This window comes from Diceros bicornis, chromosome 18 (genome assembly GCF_020826845.1).
Source record: "Diceros bicornis minor isolate mBicDic1 chromosome 18, mDicBic1.mat.cur, whole genome shotgun sequence".
NCBI classification, from domain to species: Eukaryota; Metazoa; Chordata; class Mammalia; order Perissodactyla; family Rhinocerotidae; genus Diceros; species Diceros bicornis.
The window spans coordinates 20,190,686-20,211,916 of record NC_080757.1 but is presented as its reverse complement, the minus strand read 5'-3'; the positions used below and the strand labels follow the sequence as shown (position 1 = coordinate 20,211,916).

Below are 21,231 nucleotides of genomic sequence, written 5' to 3'. Positions count from 1 at the left end.
GAAGAAAAAAACTGTGGGCAAAGGACAGAGCTCTGGAGAACCCCAACTTTATGGGATATGCAGGGGATAAGATGGCCATTCAGATTGACGTTAAAATAACAAACATAGATGTGAAATGACGAGTATATATTTGCTTTTCAAGATACGTTTCCTTTATAAGAGACAAGGTAGCATGGAAGTAGGGCAGGGCAGTCGGACAAGCCTAGGTTCAAATCTAGCGCTTGCCACTTAGTAACTCTGTGACTGTTGTCAAGTTACTAAGTGTAAAATATGAATGATTAATTACACCACTTATACTGTTGTGGGCATGAAATGGGTTAATCCACCAAAGAACTTATATGAACAGAGTCTAGCATGTAGTATGGACCCAATAAACACTAGATATTATCACTAATGAGTACACAAATCATAAAGTTATTTTCATTCCACTGTCATACTTTGCCAGTTGAGAAAATGGTCAGAAGGTCTGTTGGCTTGCAGGAGTAAACTACTGTGGAATTCAATAGTTGTATGAAAAAGGCACCAAAATAATTCACAGACATTCAAGAACTGGTATTTTCCATGAATTTGTATGGTATAGTGCAAGTAAACACAAGTAATAGTTTGTTAAAAGAATTAACAGGGACTGATAGAAATGTTGGTATATGAGCTACAAGACTGCATTAAAAATTTTCTTTTGTTCTGCTCTAAATACTCAGCAACGAGCCCCAGTGCCAGGCACAGAGTAAGCTGTGAATAAACACGTTAACTGAATGTAACAAAGTGATTTTTTTTTAATAAGGAGGGGGGATGATTTCTTATTATTGGCCATTAAACATTTCACTATTATCACTCAGGCAAAGAAAAAGATGAAGTAGACATGCCCTACGTGTTGTCATTTGACATCTCTCAAGAGTTTGGCTACGCAACTCCTCTCCCCTCAGTATCTGCCGCATATTTGAAATTCCCAGCCTTAAATGTCCTCCTTTGGAATAAGATTTAGAGTCCAAAGAAGGGCCCATGAAAATGCAAATATGTCATCTGTAAACGGGAACAACTTGGCTTCTGGCAGACACTGACACATTTATCAGCCCTGCCGTGTGAACAGCTAGCTGCCCCCCGGGGGCCTAGACCTTGGGTGCAGGAAGGGCCGCTTCTGAGCTGGCACGGTGGGGTCTGCCTCGGCCAGCGGCCAGGAGACCGCTGACCACCTCGCTGCAGCCCCAGGGCAGGTCCAGCAGAGGAACCAGTCAGGACAAAGGCAGCCCAGGGAGGTCCCGTGGTGGGGTGGGACGCCATCATGCCCAGTCCTCTCCGCCCTTCCTAAAACCGGCTAGAACAGTCGCGGCCACACGTGTGGTGCATAGCGGTGTTCATTCTCATCCCGTCTTCTTCATCAGTGCAACCTCCAGTTCCCTAGCACATGCGGTCTGGGGAGGTGGCCAAATCGAGTTAAAATCTGAAATGTCTCTTGTGTTCTTTTCGGTTCAGCCAGTTTAAATTCCATGCAATCTTTAAGCTGTGGGCTAAGAAGTATTATACGAGTCTGTCTGCCTTTTCAAAGGCACTCAACTTATAAATACCATGCTGAGGCCCGGCCGGGAAAACCAGCCCGAGTTAAACGCAGCCAGTAGGCTCCTACTCGACGTCCCGACCTCCGCCCGCTGCGCTGGGCGGCAGCCCCTCCACCCCCGCCTCCGCGCTCTTCCTGCTCTCGGGGTCGGATCCCCCTAGACAACGCCCCCGCGCACCGGGGGAGGGCGGGGCGCTGGGCCGAGGCCGTCACGTCCCCAGCGTCGGGAGGCGGGGCCTCGGCCGTGACGCCATCAAGCCCCGCCCCGTCACCCTGATATCACCGGCTCCGCCCGCCATTTTGTCTCTAGTGTCTGGTTTGCCGTCGACAGCGTGGAAGGAAGTGTCTTGGTCCGTAGGCGTGAGGCAGGGAACAGGGTCTATTGTCTGTATTTGACTCTGTAGTTTGGTCCGAGGCCTTCGAGAACTTTCCTGGGGCAGTGGGCAGAGGCCGCCGCGACCGCCCCCGCCCCTCCCCTCCGTCCCCGGGACCGGGAGGGACCGAGCCCGCGTCACGCCCCTCTCCGCTCGCCGTTCCCTTCTCTGTCGTTGCGTCCGCATCGCGCCCCCGGAATCAGACGGTGCCCCATAGATGGCCAGCTTTCCCCCGAGGGTCAACGAAAAAGAGATCGGTGAGGAACGGGACGGTGGGTGCGGGGTGCTGGGGGGCGCGCGGGGGCTGCGGAGAGGCAGGGACTCCCGGAGGAGGCTGGGGAGGAAGCGTCTCTGAGTCCGAGGGAAGGAGGGGGAGCCGGGGCCAAGCCCTGGAGCGGAGAGGAAGGAAGCGCCCCGCGGGTGGGTGGGTGTCGCCGGGGGTGAGTGGGATCGACGCTGATGCAGCGCCTACTGTGCGCCTGCACGGAGGGGAGCGGTGCGCGGATCTCAGGGTCGACGGGGATCTGGGCGCCCAGTGGCCAGGGCCCCAGTGACCATGAGGCCAGGGCGGACACGCACCCCTGGGGACCCCAGTTTCCTCATCGAGCTAGTATTCTGGCATTCTCGTGGCTCAGCGGCTGGGGCATCGAGTGGACAGGGGGGTGCTGAGCAAGTCTCAGGGACCCTCAGTTAAGTTTACGATGGGAAGACTAAACTTGTGTGTTCTGAGCTGTAAGGAAAGGAGGGGTCCTCATGGATACCAACCACACTTTAAGGAGAAATGCGACGAAGAGGTGCGATCAGCCTGGAAAAAGCAATATTTTAAAAAATGATACGGCGGTAAGAAAGGCAGCAGTTCGGGGGAGGAGACGCGGCATTATCTTTCCTACACATAGGAGGAGGGAGGAGCAGAGTGGTTGGGTGGAGTGACAGAAGAAAAGCTGTTGTACAGAAGAGCAAACTCGACTCAGTGACTCAGTTGAAAGCACCTCGCGTTATTTAAATCCTTTCTTTTAAGGTAAAATAACTGGAACGACTTTTGGGGTAGTTGGGGCTGCTGTGTATTGATTGCTATGCTTAGGAAACATTGAACTGATCAAGTCATGGTGTCAGACACCTTAAATATATACAATTTTTACTTAAAAAAATAAAATAGATTTAGGATCCAAAAAAAAACGACAACCCAACACTGAACTTATTACTGTGTTCATTAAATGAAAATTTGAGGTGGCTACTGAGCAGAGAGTCTTGGCATTTTCCTGTTCTTCAAGTAAATGTGTGCTTTTACTAAATGCATGGAGGAGATATTTCTAGAGAAAGGGAGAAGCTAAAGTAGCCAGAATGCCCTCTATCCTGGAGTGGGTGAATTTTTATATCTGGAGACTGCTATCTTAGAATTCTGGACTTTTGTTCTTGTAGGGATAAGGTTGAATGGCTGGTTAGGGGGGGACTTTAACTCTGGCTTTAATAACTTTTTTAAACATACAGAGAACACAAAGTTCATGTCCAATTTTTATTTTAACTGTAGTTGAAGACTAGTAAGTACTTCCTGAAGTGGAAGGTAGAACTCAAAAGTTCTTATTCTCAGTCCAGTGGGTTTTTGTTTTTCCTACTGCATGTGATATCACAGGTGAGTGATCTGCCTTTCATTTATCTTTGTTTTACTTCATCTTGATGAATCTTTTTGAAAACTTTCCAGACTTCTCCTTTTTTTTTTTTTTGTGAGGAAGATCAGCCCTGAGCTAACATCTATTGCGAATCCTCCTCCTTTTTTTTTTTCCCCCTTTTTCTCCCCAAAGCCCCAGTAGATAGTTGTATGTCATAGTTGCACATCCTTCTAGTTGCTGTATGTGGGACAGGGCCTCAGCATGGCCGGACAAGCGGTGTGTCGGTGCGAGACCGGGATCCGAACCTGGGCCGCCAGTAGCGGAGCCGGCCCTCCAGTCCTCTCTTCTAAGGGATGGATAGAGCTTCTGAGCATGCTTAAGTAAGGTAGAACCATCCAAATAGCCTTTTTATTTTTAATTTTAAAAAATTGTTGCTCGGGCTGGCCCTGTGGCATAGCAGTTAAATGCGCGTGCTCTGCTACTGGCAGCCCGGGTTCGGATCCTGGGCGCACACCCACGCACCGCTTCTCCGGCCGTGCTGAGGCCGCGTCCCACATACAGCAACTAGAAGGATGTGCAGCTATGACATACAACTATCTACTGGGGCTTTGGGGAAAAAAAAAAGGAGGAGGATTGGCGATAGATGTTAGCTCAGAGCTGGTCTCCCTCAGCAAAAAAAAAAAGAGGAAGATTAGCATGGATGTTAGCTCAGGGCTGATCTTCCTCACAAAAAAAAACAAAAACATTTTTGTATATTTAGGTCTCATTGTTATTTCCTGTATGTAGTATAATGTTACTAGCTAACTGCCAAATATCTATCTAAAGGAACTTGGGCCTTTTCTAGCCTTTTTTTAAACCTCAGTTTTTTGTTTCTTTTTTGGAGTATCATTTGGATACAAAGTTAAACACAGATATCTCTGTGTAGCTTTGTATCTATCAGAAAGAACGGACTTTTTCCCTTTTTTGGGGTATTAATTATAGGTGTTTGGTTTCTCAAGTACATATTGAAAGAGGAGACGCAAAATTCCATGAATGATTAAAGACATCTAGGTGACAAGGAGTTACTGCCCTGAGCTCCTGCCCTCTTTCACGAGGCACTACCACAGATCCTCCCTTTCTGGTTATGAAATTGCAGGGAGGAATGTGAAGAAGGAGCTAAATCTGGTTTGCTTGGTTCAGCAATGACTCAGATGATGTGTTTCTACTGTACAGGTATTAATAATGTAGCGTTGTATCTTGTGGCTGATTTGCCAAGGGCAGGCAGCTTTTCCCTTATACAAAGGTCATTAAATCATAGGTTTCGTAGGATACTAACATTGAACAGTTGCAGGTAATGTAATAAAAGTTTAACTTATAACAATTTTTTTTCAAAGCACTTCATTTTAAACCTTGTCCTAGTTTATAATATTGTAACCAGTCAGTATTTACATGAGTGCTGAAATCATTTGATAAAAAGGCAGAGATCATTTGAAATGCCTGCTAACGAGCAAGGAAGCACAAGGTACTTATTAGTACAATACTTGTCACAGTATAGCGTCTATTTATTTGGCAGTTTTTAAAATAGTGGCCTCATTTCTTGAATTTCTGTCTAGTCAAGAATTAGCTTATTATTTTGTGGTCTTTTATTTGAACCAGTTTTTTAGTTGTCAATTTATTGCCATCCTTTACGCAAGAGGAGTTTTGTGGTTGTGGCCAAGGTAAAAGAAGAAAAACAGAGTGATCCTAACATACAGACCAAAAAACGAGTCTTCTGTGGGAAAGTTAGTCTTTGCTTATGCTTGTTAAAGGAGAGGTGAATTCTAGTCTAATTTACCATATGTTCTTGAAGTTGAATGAAAGGCCGGTCCTCTATTTTTTGAGGTGGAAGTTATATAAGTATACTCATCTAGTTTAACAAAGGGCTTTCTAAGATACTATTTGCATTTTTCAGTTTTCAAACTTACTTTCCTTATTTGTGACCTTTGATTTTTGTCTCCTAAAATTTATGGATTTTAAAAGATAGATGTGGTTAAATAGAAACCCAAGTTAACAAGATTTAGTCAGGGGTTGCAAATTCAGGGACCAGGCACATAGGTACCCTAGTGAAATGCCCATATAAGACTGTGGGCTTGGAGGAATGTAAGGAAACCTGGGGCAGCAAGGCCTTTCAGAAATCCTGTATTTAAAAAATCGTTCCACAGACATCTTAGGGTCCCCGTTTTGTGAATTTTATATTAAGAAAGTCATGTTACTGCCAGTGAAGTTAATGTCACCTTCTGCTGTATTGATACAAGCTGGGCAGGGGTGGTTGGGGAGTTCTGCTTTGATTAAACCACATCTGAAGTAATTGCCTTTAGTTCTGGGTGGCACTTTTATGAGGGCTAACTGGAGTTTATCCAGAAAAGTATGATGAAGGTGACGATGGAGAATGGACTTAAAACCATGTAATCTAAGGAGTGGTCAAAAGGTCGAGAGATTTTAGCGTGGTGAAAAGATTTAGTTGCTGATGTCACGGCCGTCTTCAATATATGAATGTCATGTGAGAGCAGAATTGGGCTTATTCTCTTAGGCCAAAATCAGGACAGAGTGGGTGGAGTGGCAAGGAGGCAGATTTTAAGTCATCAGGAGGAAAATTTCTGTCCATCTCAGCTGCACCAAAATAGAATAAGCCTTATTAAGTATTCATATTTATGAATATCATAAAAAAATAGGTCTCTGTTTTTGTTTTTTACTTTTTATTTTTTTGTGAAGAAGATCAGCCCTGAGCTAACATCCATGCTAATCCTCCTCTTTTTGCTGAGGAAGACCGGCTCTGAGCTAACATCTATTGCCAATCCTCCTCCTTTTTTTTTCCCGCCAAAGCCCCAGTAGATAGTTGTATGTCATAGTTGCACATCCTTCTAGTTGCTGTATGTGGAACTCGGCCTCAGCATGGCCGGAGAAGCGGTGCCTCGGTGCGTGCCCGGGATCCGAACCCGGGCCGCCAGTAGTGGAACGCGCACACTTAACCGCTAAGCCACGGGGCCGGCCCCACAGCATGGCTTGATGAGCGGTGTGTAGGTCCGGGATCTGAACCAGTGAACCCCATGCCGCCGAAGCGGAGCGCGCACACTTAACCACTACACCACCAGGCCAGACCCCAGAACATTCATTTTTTTTAATGAAGTGTAGTTGATATAGAACCATTTTATAGTGCTTTCCTTTGAGTAATGATATAATATTGTATTTTATAGTGGCTTATGGTTTTTGAAAACTACAAAACTTAATTTGGAAGATACTGTTAGTCTCTTGCATTTTAAATGTTAGTAATCTGCTGAAAACATAAGGCAATGCAAAAGTCAGATCTTTAGTAATTGCTAGCCCTAATTGATCATTACATTATTATTACTTGACAATTTTTTTTTAATTGAAACTTTCTAAAAAAGCTCTTGCTTTGGGAAATTTTAGGAAAATCACTTTACCAAAACTTGAAGATACAGTCATCCCTTGGTCTCTGTGGGGGATTGGTCCTTTATATAAAATGGTGTAATACACTGAATACAGTCATCCCTCTGTATTCGTGGTTTTCACATCTGCGGGTATGGAGGGCCGGCTGTAGTAGTTAACTGTAGTTATTGTCATTAAGAGGTCTTTATACCACATATCTTTCCTCAAAGGGTAGAAAATAGAACTCATTATACCTTGTCTGCATAGAAAAGGGAAAAACTCAGTGGAGTTGAGTGAATCCCAAAGTGATAGGAAGGCAGTCTCAAATTCATTCTTAGTTATATATGATATCCTGTGTTTTTATTTTTCCTTTTAGTGAGATCACGTACTATAGGTGAACTTTTAGCTCCAGCAGCTCCTTTCGACAAGAAATGTGGTCGTGAAAATTGGACTGTTGCTTTTGCTCCAGATGGTTCATACTTTGCTTGGTCACAAGGACACCGTACAGTAAAGCTTGTTCTGTGGTCCCAGTGCCTTAGGAACTTGTAAGACTCTTTTCTTTTTTGTATTTTGTATCTGTTTGTAGAATTTACTGTTTTCTCTGTGTAGAGTAATAAGATTTTGATATTTAAGTTTTTCCCTTGTAGGCTGTTATAAATGTGTTTTAATCATTAGCTGAATAGATTCATTGGAAAATTTGTGGAAAGAATTGTTTGGCCTTATACATTATAGAACACTTTCTCAGATACTTGTGTGTCTTTAAGGTTTTCTGTGTATTAAAAGGCAGATTAATTTGCCTTGTGAGTGTATATATTGTGTTGTGCCAGGGTAGGTGACCTTTGTTACATGACACTTTTTGGATTTCACAACATTTTATTAGATAACAGTGGTGCATAGATCATGTAATTACTTTTTATTTACTGACAGTCCCCTCTGCTTGGGTTTAATTGAGTTTGAATATTTGTTGAAAGTTTTTCCAAAATGTAACATATACTAAATTTAATCTTTCCCTGCTTTTTGTGTCTAGTTGACCTTCATGGTTATATTCATTAATGTCCTTATTGCATATTACTTAAGTCTAGAAAGTTATAGGAAACTACTGATGATTATGGTTTTTTTTTAAAAGGTAATTTTCTGGTGTCAGCTTCACAATATCTTATGTTATTGCGGGTTTTTTTGTGTGTGCTTGTTTATACTTCTTTTAGGTTAATGAAAGGAATCCTAGTTGATATGGTGGTTTTGGGGAAAAATTTGAAACAAATAAGTTATAAGTTACTTTATTGTTGAGCTTATTCTCCTTCTTAGCCTATGAGAATTTCTTTTGATCTGAATTTATTCAGTTATGCCCTCGTAGCTAATAGCAACTATTCCCCTTCCCATCTATAGGATTCCTTGGTTATTCAGTATCGCTATAATAATATTGAAGTTATTTTAACAAGCATTTATTACTATTTAATATCCACAGGAGTCCAGAATAATAACTAGATTTCAGTCTGACCTTTTTTCCCCCAGTCTCTTGCATGGCACCAAGAATATCACCAATTCAAGCAGTTTGAGATTGTCAAGACAAAATAGTGATGGTGGTCAGAAAAATAAGCCTCGTGAACATATTATAGACTGTGGTGATATAGTCTGGAGTCTTGCTTTTGGATCTTCAGTTCCAGAAAAACAGAGTCGCTGTGTAAATATAGAATGGCATCGATTCAGATTTGGACAAGATCAGCTCCTCCTTGCCACAGGGTTAAACAATGGGCGTATCAAAATATGGGATGTATATACAGGTATGGAGTCAATAGTTTTAGAAGCAAACCTGCTTATTTTATGCTGCAGGGCATTGCTCATGGGCGTTAAAATATATGATTTGAGAATTTTAACTTAGTGAAAAGCAAGAATTGGTGCTATGAATGTGTCTTTATAATTGGTCTGAATAGTATATTCAGCTCATGGTTTTATTTTAGGAAAATAGAGTTCACACTGTTTGATCACTCTTCAGAGAGTAGTAGAGCCGGAAGAGCATGTCTAAGGAATGTTTAGTTAATTATCACTCACAAACTCGTAATTCAGTTTATGCCTCAAACGGCAAGGTGCTTTCTTGTATACTTTTTCAATGATTGATAGCTTAGAGGCTTTCAAGGCAAATCTGGTTTTCAACAATCATTATCTAATCTTTTGAAGGTTTTAATGACATTTTATCTAAAGTTTAACTAGATAGGTTGAGAAGTTAAATTCTTTGGGCAATTAAAAGTAAATGTATTGTTCACTACCTAACTCAGTTTCTGGCTGATAGTATGTACTCAAAAATTTTAAGGACTTTTTAAAATAAGCATTAAAACATATGTACATTAGAACACAACAGTGATACTGACATTGAGTAGGGATGAGTCAGTAAATTTGATTGGATTCTTGAAAAAAATTTAAGGCAAGCACGTAGGTTTTCATAGAAAACAAATCTCTTACAGTATTAGATGAATAAAGTACATTTTTTCACTGAGATTATGTGTGAAAATTTAGGTTGTTGTGGAATAACATGTATCTTTAGGGGAGTTTGATAGTCCATTAGTAATCCAAGGCCAAGGAAAAGAAAAGGAAAAATTTGATTTTATATTTTAAAATCATACTATACAAAGATTAAAAAATGATAATGTCATTTTTCTTGATATTAACTTGATCCAGGGCTTTGCTTACATTTCAGAAATTCCATTTTAATTTTTCTAATAAATTTAGGCTTTGCTATCCTGGAAATAATCCATTTTAAAACAATGTAAATAGTGAATCTGTAAAGGTAATAATAAAAGCACTAATAAACACTTGGTAAACTAAGGAAGTGCCCAAGTATTTCTACTCTCTTTTTTTAATGATGAGGGACCTTATTTTTTAAAAATTGAAGCTGATAAAAATTATTAACATTGTCTTTTTTCCTCCCTTCCGTTGCATTTAGGAAAACTCCTCCTTAACTTGGTAGATCATACTGAAGTGGTCAGAGATTTAACTTTTGCTCCAGATGGGAGCTTGATCCTAGTGTCAGCTTCAAGAGACAAAACTCTGAGAGTGTGGGACCTGAAGGATGATGGTATGTCTTTTTTCCAGGCTGTGAAATAGAATTGGTTTTTTGATATTACTACTGAGAAGTATTGGGATCATCTGGGGCATTTTATTTTAAAGGGGGCATATGATCAGTTTCCTTTTCTCTGCTTAATCCCTTGGTCCCATTTCTTGTATAGATCAAACAAAACCATAAATGTGACCCAGAAAAGGAGCCAGCTGTTACTCTAAGTAAACAATCGGATATTATTCAGAAACTAACCCCACAGATCTGTATCGACTATTTGAGGACAAAGTCTGGATCAGTTTTAGGGTTTACATGAACTGGTCTGTGTTAATTTCCTATGTCCTAGGGAGGCTTATTAACCTTCATTTGCTTAGTGAAAATTTAAGTAGATTTTGAAGTAACAAATGGATAACTTTGTAATCTATAAAATTTAGATTAAAATGTGATTTATACACCAGAATTTAGCATGTAAATACTAGTAAGCATAATAATAAGTTGAGTAGATTAAGAAATTATTTTATAAAAAGTAAAAGATTTGCCCTCCAATATAATAGAAAGGTAGGTCAGTGTCAAGTATTTAGGTTTTTCTGAAATCTTGATAATTGTGATGCTTAAAAAGTTTTGGAGAGTCTCCCTTGTTTGAGAGGACCAGAGGTGAGCATCTTCTCCCCCTTCTTAGCCTCTAATGACAGAATTTTTAAAACCTTATGTTTAAATAAGATCTGCTGGTGCTCTAACAGCCTCAAGCTTGGAGGTTGACAGGCTTGCTTAGCTTAAATTGAATGTAGTAGGAAACAAAACCCTCAGGTGTGGGGACTTGTTCCAGGTGATGGATAGTAACCATTGCCTGGTAAATAGTATGCTGGTATTACCAAACCATGAGGTATCTCCTGTACATTTTATCAGTTCTGACTGCTCAGCTGGTGAGGGGTGAAGGGATCCCAGCAGTTAAAACAGTTTGATTTTTATTTCCTTTTGCATATCGAATGGTGCTTGTTTGTCTCAGCATATTTTCAGTTGTGTGCATATGTTTTAAGAATGTAGACTCGGTGAAATGTAAGCTCCAAGGGAGTAGGGATTTTCTTTTATTCACAGCTGTATCCTCAGTGCCTGGCATCTAGTAGGCATTCAGTAAGTATTTGTAAAACTGAGTTTAAATATACTTAAGCATAATTGTGTGCTTTGGGTTGAATGCACAGGGGTTTTGGAGTGGAATGCAGGTTACCAAAAAGGAAGGAGGATGAAAAGCCATCTTGAAGATGTTCATCAAGTCTCAACCTTCTGGTGTTTTAGTTTCTTCATTGTAGAATTAAAGGGATTAGACTAAAAGAATTCTATCTTCTATAGATGAAGGGTCAGCAGACTTTTTCTTAAAGGGCCAGATGGTAAATATTTTAGGCCTGTGGACCATGCTGTTTCTGCCCGAGTTACTCTGCCGTTGTAGCACAGCATAAACAAATGGGCCTGATTGTGTTCCAATAAAACTTGAGTTACAAAAATAAACAGTTGGTGTATATTGCTAACCCTTGTTATAGATAAATTACTGCCACTGTAGAGGTTTGTGATTCTGTGATTCTGCCATTTTTGAAATGCCACTCATTTGAAGTGGATTCTAGGATTAACACAGTTATTTCTTTTTGTTCAGGAAACATGATGAAAGTATTGAGGGGCCATCAGAACTGGGTGTACAGCTGTGCATTCTCTCCTGACTCTTCTATGCTGTGTTCAGTGGGAGCCAGTAAAGCAGTATGTGTCAGAGTTCTTGTACATTCATTGTGAATTGGATTATAATGTGCGCATAATCATTTTAAATCTAAGTAACCTATTAAGTCTGTGCTCGGTGTCATGAATATCTTAAATGTTTTATTTCATGATGGGGGATAATTTGCATGAGGGAACTTAAATATAGTTGTTGATTGTGCAGTGAGAAATTGGATTGCTTTTAGTTAGAGGTAATATTCATAAATTAAGGGGTATGTCTAATTTATTTGTTCTAAGATTAGGAAACTTTATGTGCTATAAAAGAGATCTAGTCCAAATGTTAAGACATTCCCTTGCTAATTATTTTCTTCTCTGTTGTTCTATTTTTTTGTCCAGTTTGCTGTTTAAAAGTTTTGAGTCCCAGCTGGTCCTGGACATTTAACTGAAAAAAAGTAACTTAAAAATTAATAAGAATAAAAATAGCATGTCCTAGAGTGAATTATAGATGAAATTTGATAAGGTCTGTCTCGCATAGCATAACTGTAGACAGATAAGGTATAAAGTGACTCTTAAGAGGGTTGTGCTTATTGATGAACTCTCTTGACGTTGTCTGCCAGCTCTGAGTTAGTATAGTTAAAGAGCTCCTGTTAGTTTCTGGTATTTATGAAAATAGTTGAAGTCCATACATGTGATAATCACAATACACTTTGAATTAATAGGGGGTGGGAGGCTGGTTAAAATGCATTTTATTTAGCCAAGAAGTATGTTAAAATGATAGTTGCAAATGTTGGAAGTTTAGAATAAAGTATTCAGTTTACTTCTTTAAAAATCATAAGAAGAACAAAGCTAGATGTTGACATTGCTATTTTAGGCTGTGTGTTTTCCATATGCTTCTTGCTTTCCCTGTCACAGGTGGTGGCAGCAATATTGGTGTGATTGAGGTTATGCTGGCACCACTCGCACACAGGCGCACAATGGTGTTAGCTGGGCAGAAAGAGTGGCATCTCTGGCTACCGGGCTGGGGGCGACCTTTACCATAGGATGAAGTAACCTTGCATTCGGCTGCAAGGTGTACTGTACGTACACAGGTGCTGGTCGATGTCCACTTTCTGCTTTTCTTTCTTTCTTTTTTTCTTTTTTAAGATAAGTTCCCCCACAGTGAAACCTACTGACTCCTCTGAGTAAATTGATCTTCCAGTGTGATGGAATTGGGAGTCTGACATGTGAAACCAATTTAATGTAATGTAATTGGCTTTCAGATGGTTTCTCTGTGCTATTTTTTGAAATTCTTTGAGATGCTAGAGATACCTTAAGTCTTTGATCCAATTTAAAATTTGTATTTATTTTTCTTTGGAAATAGTATATTGTGTCTGTGCAGAAAATAAGTAGCAAAAAGGATTGCTTTACTCCAAGAGCAGGAGTTTATTAGGATTGTTATAAACCTCCAAGCTCACATTTAATGTAACAGACTGAAGTAAACATTAGAATCCTATTTAGAGCCATTCTGCACAGTCTAACTACTGATTTTTAGACTCTAAAACTGTATGTGAATTTGTACTAAAGTAATTTAAATGTTTTATACTTAAAATGACTAATGATTGTGGTCAGTTTGGGAAAAGTAAGATTGGCAAATCTTGATTCACAGAAATGTTGTTAATTGTATTATTTTCGTAAATTAGCATTTTCATTTTGTAATGTGGTTTAACATCCTTGTTGTTTGCCAAAGAAATTTCATTTGGCTGTGAAAATTCTCTTTGCTTGCAGTATCTGTTTCTCTTCCTAGGCTCACGTTGGTGACCCAAGCCTATTGTAAACAAGTGATTATCTCAAAGGGAGATGCCAATGGAGTAACAATTTGTTAACCTTACATTTTCTGTCTGTATATTTTTAAAAAATTTTGGTAGTTTCTGGAAGAAAAAAAAAGAAGGGGGTTTGTAGTACTTAACCCTATTTATTTCTGTATATTTTAATTAATTAGTTTTTGGAATAAATGGATTCAGTATAACTTTGTGGTTAAATTGCATTGCCTTTTTTATGTTTAGGCTTATTTTTTAATTAACATTTAACAGAAACATTTGAAATAGAATTTGCATGTCTACTTTAATTAACTTAAAGATTGATTTTAATCTATGACACTGAGCATATTCTTTTAATTATTCGTAATTTATAATGTTTAATTTAATATAATCTTAATTAAATTTAGCAGTTTTAGTTTAATATGTGCCATTTTTGTCCTCTGTGTGTCTGAATGAAACTATAACATTTGCCTTTTTATTACAGGTTTTCCTTTGGAATATGGATAAATATACCATGATCCGGAAACTAGAAGGACATCACCATGATGTTGTAGCTTGTGACTTTTCTCCTGATGGAGCATTACTGGCTACTGCATCTTATGATACTCGAGTATATATCTGGGATCCACATACAGGAGACATTCTGATGGAATTTGGGTGGGTACAGCATGAATTATTTTAGTCTGTAATTCATCTCTGGTTGTCAGATGAAGTTGTCTAGCTTTTAAGAAGTTACATGAATCAGGAGACTCATTAGCATGTGAAACCTAAAATTTCAGTCTATCATAATTTAAAATTTTGGTGTTATTTAAGCCCTTGAATAATGCAAAGCTTTAGGTATAAATTCTTTTTTGTGTGTGTGAGGGAGATCAACCCTGAGCTAACATCCATGCTAATCCTCCTCTTTTTGCTGAGGAAGACCGCCTCTGAGCTAACATCTATTGCCAATCCTCCTCCTTGTCCCCAAAGCCCCAGTAGATAGTTGTATGTCATAGTTGCACATCCTTCTAGTTGCTGTATGTGGGACGCGGCCTCAGCATGGCCGGAGAAGCGGTAGGTCAGTGCGCGCCCGGCATCCAAACCCAGGCCGCCAGTAGCAGAGCGCGAGCGCTTAACTGCTAAGCCACCGGGCCGGCCCTAGATATAATTTCTAAAAATAAATTTGATTCTCTTGATACAGATCTTATTTAATCAGTACATGATTCTGTGGAAGTGGTAATTATATTTAGAGTTTCATGTTGGGGGAAAAATAGTTAAAACTAAAGTTAGACTTAATCTTAGTGTCTTAAACCACATTGTAAAAAGGAGATTAGTAATTCTTTTAAGGTCTCTTTTGTTTAATTTGGGTATATCAGCTCTGCTCAGTCTTCTCAGTTATGTTTGTTAAGACCACTTTAAACATTATTCAAAAACAGATGTACTTTGTACCTGGATAGTTTTGTTTCTTGAAGTGACTCTCATTTCCACTGAAAATGTGTATTTGACCTCAGGCACCTGTTTCCCCCACCTACTCCAATATTTGCTGGAGGAGCAAATGACCGATGGGTACGATCTGTATCTTTTAGTCATGATGGACTGCATATTGCAAGCCTTGCTGATGATAAGTAAGTGTGTGAATTACAGCTTGACCTATTTATAATTGTCTTTTAAAGATTTCCTTTCATCCTTCAACTTAATGAAAACATTCTTAAGGCTGAAAAAAAAAGCCTTTCTGCCGTTTGGGTTTTACTGTCTCTTTCTCTAGACAAGACCTTGGGAGATGTTGATATATCTTAAAGAATATTGGCCTGAACAGTATCCATGTAAACTAAAGATAATACATGCCTTTCCCTGTGTTCCTTTTTAGGCAAACTGGGTAGATTTTTATTTAGCTTTTAGCTCAGCTCACAGATTTTTTTTTTCAGTAATATAAAGGTTGAAGCAGAAGGACATTTTCAAAGTGAAAAATAAATGGTACAAACAGTAATTTGTATCCACTGCAATAGAGACTAGAAGATGAAATGTCACAGAAGTGAGATAGCTGCTTACTGGTAAGAAGCAGAAACTGGGTGTAACCATTCCATTTTCTCATGCTCGTACCCTACAGTGCACATGCATATAACATTGAGCAGTTTGGTCACATCAGTTTAGAAAGTGACTCATTATCATCTTTCCAGAATGTTAGCAGATGTACAAGGAGAGTTCTTTTTTATTTGCCAGCAATCATTGTTTTCCTGTTTGCTGAGGTAAATTCTGAATATCAGTTCTCTGCTGTTCCTAGACGTACTCTATCTAGATGAAAAGGCTTATAAATGTCCTGGAAAGACAGTAAAACAGATCAGATGCTGATTGTGTTTTAAGTGTGAGAAAGTAAGAAGAAAGCTTCCAGTTGTGAGCATTGTAGATCTGAACACTGGGAAGGGAAGGCAGCCATGCATTATAGTCTCTTAAGTGTGAGTTGATCCAAATTACCAATTGGTGTAGACTATAAAATGTTTTATAAGACAAGTTTACAGTGATCGCTTGCTGCAGTGATTCGTGTGTATGTGTATTTTGTGACTCAGAACAGAGTGGCATTTCTTCCTGAATTGTAAAAGTTGCTTTTACCTTAAATTTCCTAATGGAAACTCACTGGACAATTTATTTCCTTTCCAGAATGGTGAGGTTCTGGAGAATTGATGAGGATTATCCTGTGCAAGTTGCACCTTTGAGCAATGGTCTTTGCTGTGCCTTTTCTACTGATGGCAGTGTTTTAGCTGCTGGGTAAATCAATTTTTCTGTTTTCTTTGAGACGCAATTTAAAGTAGCTTTTAGTCAAAGCAGGCAGTATTTTATTGTCAATAAATCTTCCATAAGGGCTCTTTATAATACTGGAGATTGTTGGTTAACCGTCTCCTTAATTAGGTTTTAATTTTAATTTGACGCTAAATACACAGCCTTAGGTGATAGTTGTTTGAGCTATAGGATGTTGAAATACATGTACTTGGGTGACTGAACTTGTGATTTTTTTTCTTTCTGTTTAGGACACATGATGGAAGTGTATATTTTTGGGCCACTCCAAGGCAAGTCCCTAGCCTTCAACATTTGTGTCGCATGTCAATCCGGAGAGTGATGCCCACCCAAGAAGTCCAGGAGCTGCCAATTCCTTCCAAAGTTTTGGAGTTTCTCTCCTATCGTATTTAGAGGATTCTGCCTTCCCTAGTAGTAGGGACTGAGATAACACACTTTACACAAACCTCAAGCTTTACTGACTTCAAGTATCTGTTTTTCAAGGTTTAAAAGATTTATTTAATTTGATACGTTCTTGTACTGCATTTTGATCAGTTGAGCTTTTAAAATATTATTTATAGACTATAGGAGAAATATTTCTGAACATATGAAATGTACATTTTTTCCTAAAATTTAACTGTGAAAACATACATACCTGTATATATATTTAGATATAAGCTGCTGTGTGTTAAATGGACCCTTCCTTTGCTTTTCTAATTTTTAGTGCTGACATGTATATATTGCTTCAGTAGAGCCACCATCTGTATCTTCGCTGTAAAGAGGAAGGAGCTTTTTTTATTCTGGGACCCAGAGTTAGATGGTAGATGTTGCCTGAAGAGGGCTGAATTGCCTCACGCAAGATGTGCGTTTGATTGGGAGGCTCAGATAGCTGACCTGCAAGTAAAACACAGTTTTTGTGTAGGGAAGGGATTTTGTTTTCCTTAGAAATGGCATCCGAGAGGTAGAGTTTGAATGTGACATTATTAAATAAAATACAGAGCCAGGATATAACTAGAAAAAGTGTGTCTTTTTTTTTTTCCTGACTTCTGCTGCAGGCCTTAATTTTGGAAAGCGGCATGCTACTTTAACCCCTGTGGCATAAAGTATTATAAATTTTAGTCAATTTGGAAAATCCATCTACTGTATTATTGCTAAATATTTTGTTGTTTGTACTAAGGGACAGTTATTTTAAGACCATGGTTTTTTTGCTTGCTTTTTTTTTTTACATGTATCCTGTGTTTCTGTAGGGGATAATATTAGTGACTTGCCAAAGAGAAGCAATACAGTATATCTGCCTTTGCCTTCTGTTATTTATCTTATCTGCAGATATTAAGAATGTATGCATTATGTAAAATGCTTGATTATATATTTTTGTTGGATTTTTTAATTAAAGACTTGTAAAAAACCACTGTCGCAAGTGTTTCTTAAATATGTCGGAAGGTTTAATGCTTTTTCTCTATCTCCGTGTAAGATTGATGGAGCACCACAGGCAGATTAAGCGAGAAGGGTAATGAAGAAATAGCGCAAGTACAGGACACTACGTTAGAGCTAATGCTTCATGAACGCAACAGCTTTTACATTGGTTTGTTCTCGGAGAACTGTTGCACTAATGCTTACTTGAAATCATAGAAAAGCTCTAGAACAAAGGAAAGTAACCACTGAGCAAAAGAAAAATATGACCTGGGGCTGGCCCAGTGGCACAGCAGTTAAGTGCGCGTGCTCCACTTTGGTGGCCTGGGGTTCTCAGGTTCGGATCCCGGGTGTGCACTGACACACCGCCTGTCAGGCCATGCTGTGGCTGCGTCCCATACAAAGTAGAGGAACATGGGCATGAATGTTAGCCCGGGGCCAATTTTCCTCAGCAAAAAAGAGGAGGATTGGCATTGGATATTAGCTCAGGGCTAGTTTTCCTCACACACACACACACACACACACACACACAAAAACAGAAAAATATGATCTTTTAGGGGAGCCAACAGGCTTAGAGTAAACCTATCTGGTTAAAGTAGCCATAGGAAAAATGTAGTGATGTGGGCCCTCTGAGGAGGCAAAACAAACAAAACTTGTATTAGCCACATGCTTTCGAAGACCTGTTTCCACTGAGAAATCATTTGGAAGTTCTTCCAGTTGGCTCTTTTAAGGGCGTATATAGGTATAGGTTATAAATTTGAAAGCCAGTGGAAAACCTACCAAAGTTACTTCTTGAGAATCACTTTATTTTATAAAAAGCACAACAGCATCCTATCTTGAACCCTGTTGTGATTTTTTTTTTTGCATTTTACTTTGTAATATATCTGCTTTATAATTTTAAAATGATAAGATGCCTTTACTTACTCTTGAACCATTAAATTATTTTACTCTCTGGCTAACATATCCAACCAAGTAAAAATGACATTTTTGGAAGATATATTCTCTAAGAAGGCAGCATTGCTTGCTGCCTCTTCCCGTGAAAACCATAGTGCCAAGATGGAAGATTGCAGAATATAAGTCAAGTAGAAACACTTAAAATTTCCATTTGTCTATCAGGAAGAAGGTAATCACAGGATGATAATACTTGAGACTGACTAAAGGAAGGTAGAGAAGATGTGGTTGGCATTGACATGGCTCAGATTCTAGCTACATGATTTTAAAATGATGCTGCTTTCTGTCTTGTGTGTGTGTGTGTGTGAGGAAGATCAGCCCTGAGCTAACATCCATGCTAATCCTCCTTTTTGCTGGAGAAGACCGGCTCTGAGCTAACATCTATCGCCAATCCTCCTCCCCCCCCCATCCCCCAAAGCCCCAGTAGATAGTTGTATGTCATAGTTGCATATCCTTCAAGTTGCTGTATGTGGGATGTGGCCTCAGCATGGCCGGAGAAGCGGTGCGTGGGTGTGCGCCCGGGATCCGAACCCGGGCCTCCAGTAGCAGAGTGCGAGCACTTAACTGCTAAGCCACGGGTGGGCCCTGTTTTCTGTCTTCTTGCCACAAGCATGTGGTTTGGAGGAACTGGCAAGAGATCATTTCTTTTTTTTTTTATTTGTGAGGAAGATCAGCCCTGAGCTAACATCTGCCAATCCTGCTCTTTTTGCTGAGGAAGACTGGCCCTGGGCTAACATCTGTGCCCATCTTCCTCCACTTTATATGGGACGCCGCCATAGCATGGCTTGACAAGCAGTGCATCGGTGCGTGCCCGGGATCCGAACCGGCGAACCCCAGGCAGCCGCAGCGGAGTGCGCGCACTTAACTGCTTGTGCCACCTGGCTGGCCCAAGACATCGTTTCTGTCGAGATCTGATTTCCTATTTTAGTACCCCATAGAGTTCATGTGAACATAGGAAAATGCCTCACCCTCAGCAGCCAAGCTATCTTGTCACAATTTCCAATGATTTAGTGATTTCAAATGACTTCAAGACCTGTAACTTGATTTTACGTTGGCAAATCTTAAATTTATGATCCTTGAAATCCCCTGCCTGCTTGTGATGGAGGTAAGGTTGGATTCAACTGGTTTGCACTGCCCTCAGGGCTGCAAGACCAAAAAAGTCTGGACTATACTGTTGTGCCTGTGGGCTGAGGCAGTGGCTGATGAGTGCAGAGGACTTGGCTGTCAGCCAGCCGGCACAAGGACAAGAAAATACAGAGTATGAGAAGTAAAACATTGTCTCACAAGCCAGAAACCAGAGGCAGTGAATCTAACCTCCAGATGAATCAGACTGAAGATTTGTGGGTGACAAACATTTTGTCCAATAATTCTGACCAGGTTCTGGCCTAAGACAATGCATTTTTAACTATAGAATGTATAGATTATAAAACACAATATCTATAGTAAAGTTATATATGGGTTTACTATTGGATGCCAGTTTCAAAATCATGGATAAAGCACCAATTAGAGAATACTGGTTTTTGTTTTTAAATCCATTCCCCTCAGAAGCGAACAATAAAGTGCAACCTGGAGAAATGGTCTTCATAACCTTGGCTTATGTTTATGGTGAGATGTTGGGAGGAATGAAGATTAGCAGGCAGTCTCAACCTGCCCTTCACTCTGTAAAGCTTGCCTTTAGCCCCAAAGCAAAACATCTGGTCTGAATCAGGTGTAAAGGGACCTACTTATATTACAGTTGGGTAGCTTTGTGTGGTTATGATTTGGCATTTATACGGGTTTATTTTAACAGTTGAGGAATCAGAAAAAAAGATTGAATGAAGCTGGGATTGGGGAAAGAAAAACTATTTAATTCAATTTTGATTAACTCCAGCATTATTTCCCCTGTTAGAGACTCCAACTGTGATTATCCTTGTGGCTTCTCTTTTGAGATAATGATAGAAATCCAGGAACTTTCTCGACCCATAATACCACAGAGAAGTTGCTCTTCTAGTCTGAAAACCCTAGGTTTTGTTTAGGAAAACCTATAATACAATGATGATGGAGATGTTTCTTTGTGTTGTTTTAAATGAGCTGAAGCACTAACGGCTTTTTAAAAAAATTGTTCTCCAAAAGTAAAGTGTGAACCATAGAAATCATCTAGTGTTGATCAGGAAATAAGGGAGATGAAATGACTGGCAATGAAGACAGGCGAAGTCAAGACTCCAATAAGTTTTGCGCATATGTTTCCCAATTTTTGATTAACAATAAAATATTCTTACAGATAAAAAAAGAATAAGGATGATGAATATTAAAAGATACCTGAGAAAACGATACAAAATAGAGCCAGGAATGAAGCGAATGTAAAATGGAAACCATAAAGACATGACATTTGCACTAAGTGAGCCGAATATTTGGCTGTAAACTAATGCAAAATGGGAAGCCCACCCAGTGAGTCATGTGATTCAGTATCCGTCCCATAGCAATTGTGAGGAGAAGCAGAGTTACAGCTTACTATAGGACCAGCAGGAATGCCTCCTTAAACCTTAAACAGACGGAAGGTCTGTTCACGCACACAGATATCCATTTCTTCATATTCCTCAACCATCTCCCCACCACTAAGACTCCTAGGATGATTTGGCAGGAATTACATAGGTTTCAA

General features: G+C 39.6%; 1 protein-coding gene across 4 annotated transcripts; it reads left to right on the top strand.

Moving 5' to 3' along the window:
• Positions 1 to 1,874: 1,874 nt before the first annotated feature.
• On the top strand, positions 1,875 to 17,640 carry WSB1 (WD repeat and SOCS box containing 1). 4 transcript variants are annotated; one of them, XM_058560306.1, is made up of 9 exons: positions 1,876 to 2,183; positions 7,315 to 7,483; positions 8,451 to 8,719; positions 9,877 to 10,008; positions 11,633 to 11,733; positions 13,969 to 14,141; positions 14,975 to 15,088; positions 16,119 to 16,226; positions 16,487 to 17,640. In XM_058560306.1, the coding sequence occupies exons 1-9, from the start codon at positions 2,144 to 2,146 to the stop codon at positions 16,644 to 16,646; spliced, it is 1,266 nt and encodes a 421-aa protein (XP_058416289.1). In that variant the 5' UTR covers positions 1,876 to 2,143; the 3' UTR covers positions 16,647 to 17,640. The 4 variants fall into 4 exon arrangements, 3 of the variants coding, with proteins under 3 accessions (XP_058416290.1, XP_058416289.1, XP_058416291.1); XM_058560307.1 differs by lacking the exons at positions 16,119 to 16,226; positions 16,487 to 17,640 and adding an exon at positions 15,389 to 15,501 and having other exon boundaries at positions 1,875 to 2,183; XR_009222686.1 differs by lacking the exons at positions 13,969 to 14,141; positions 14,975 to 15,088; positions 16,119 to 16,226; positions 16,487 to 17,640 and adding exons at positions 12,601 to 12,776; positions 13,472 to 13,693.
• The last annotated feature ends 3,591 nt before the right edge of the window (positions 17,641 to 21,231 follow it).

What these genes read in the sequence shown, in the direction of transcription:
- WSB1 (XM_058560306.1), top strand. Translation starts at nt 2,144, where the DNA reads ATGGCCAGCTTTCCCCCGAGGGTCAACGAAAAAGAGATCG. An exon ending in GTGGGACCTGAAGGATGATG is followed by an intron (nt 10,009 to 11,632) that starts GTATGTCTTTTT and finishes CTTTTTGTTCAG; the next exon opens with GAAACATGATGAAAGTATTG. An exon ending in GGCAGTGTTTTAGCTGCTGG is followed by an intron (nt 16,227 to 16,486) that starts GTAAATCAATTT and finishes CTTTCTGTTTAG; the next exon opens with GACACATGATGGAAGTGTAT.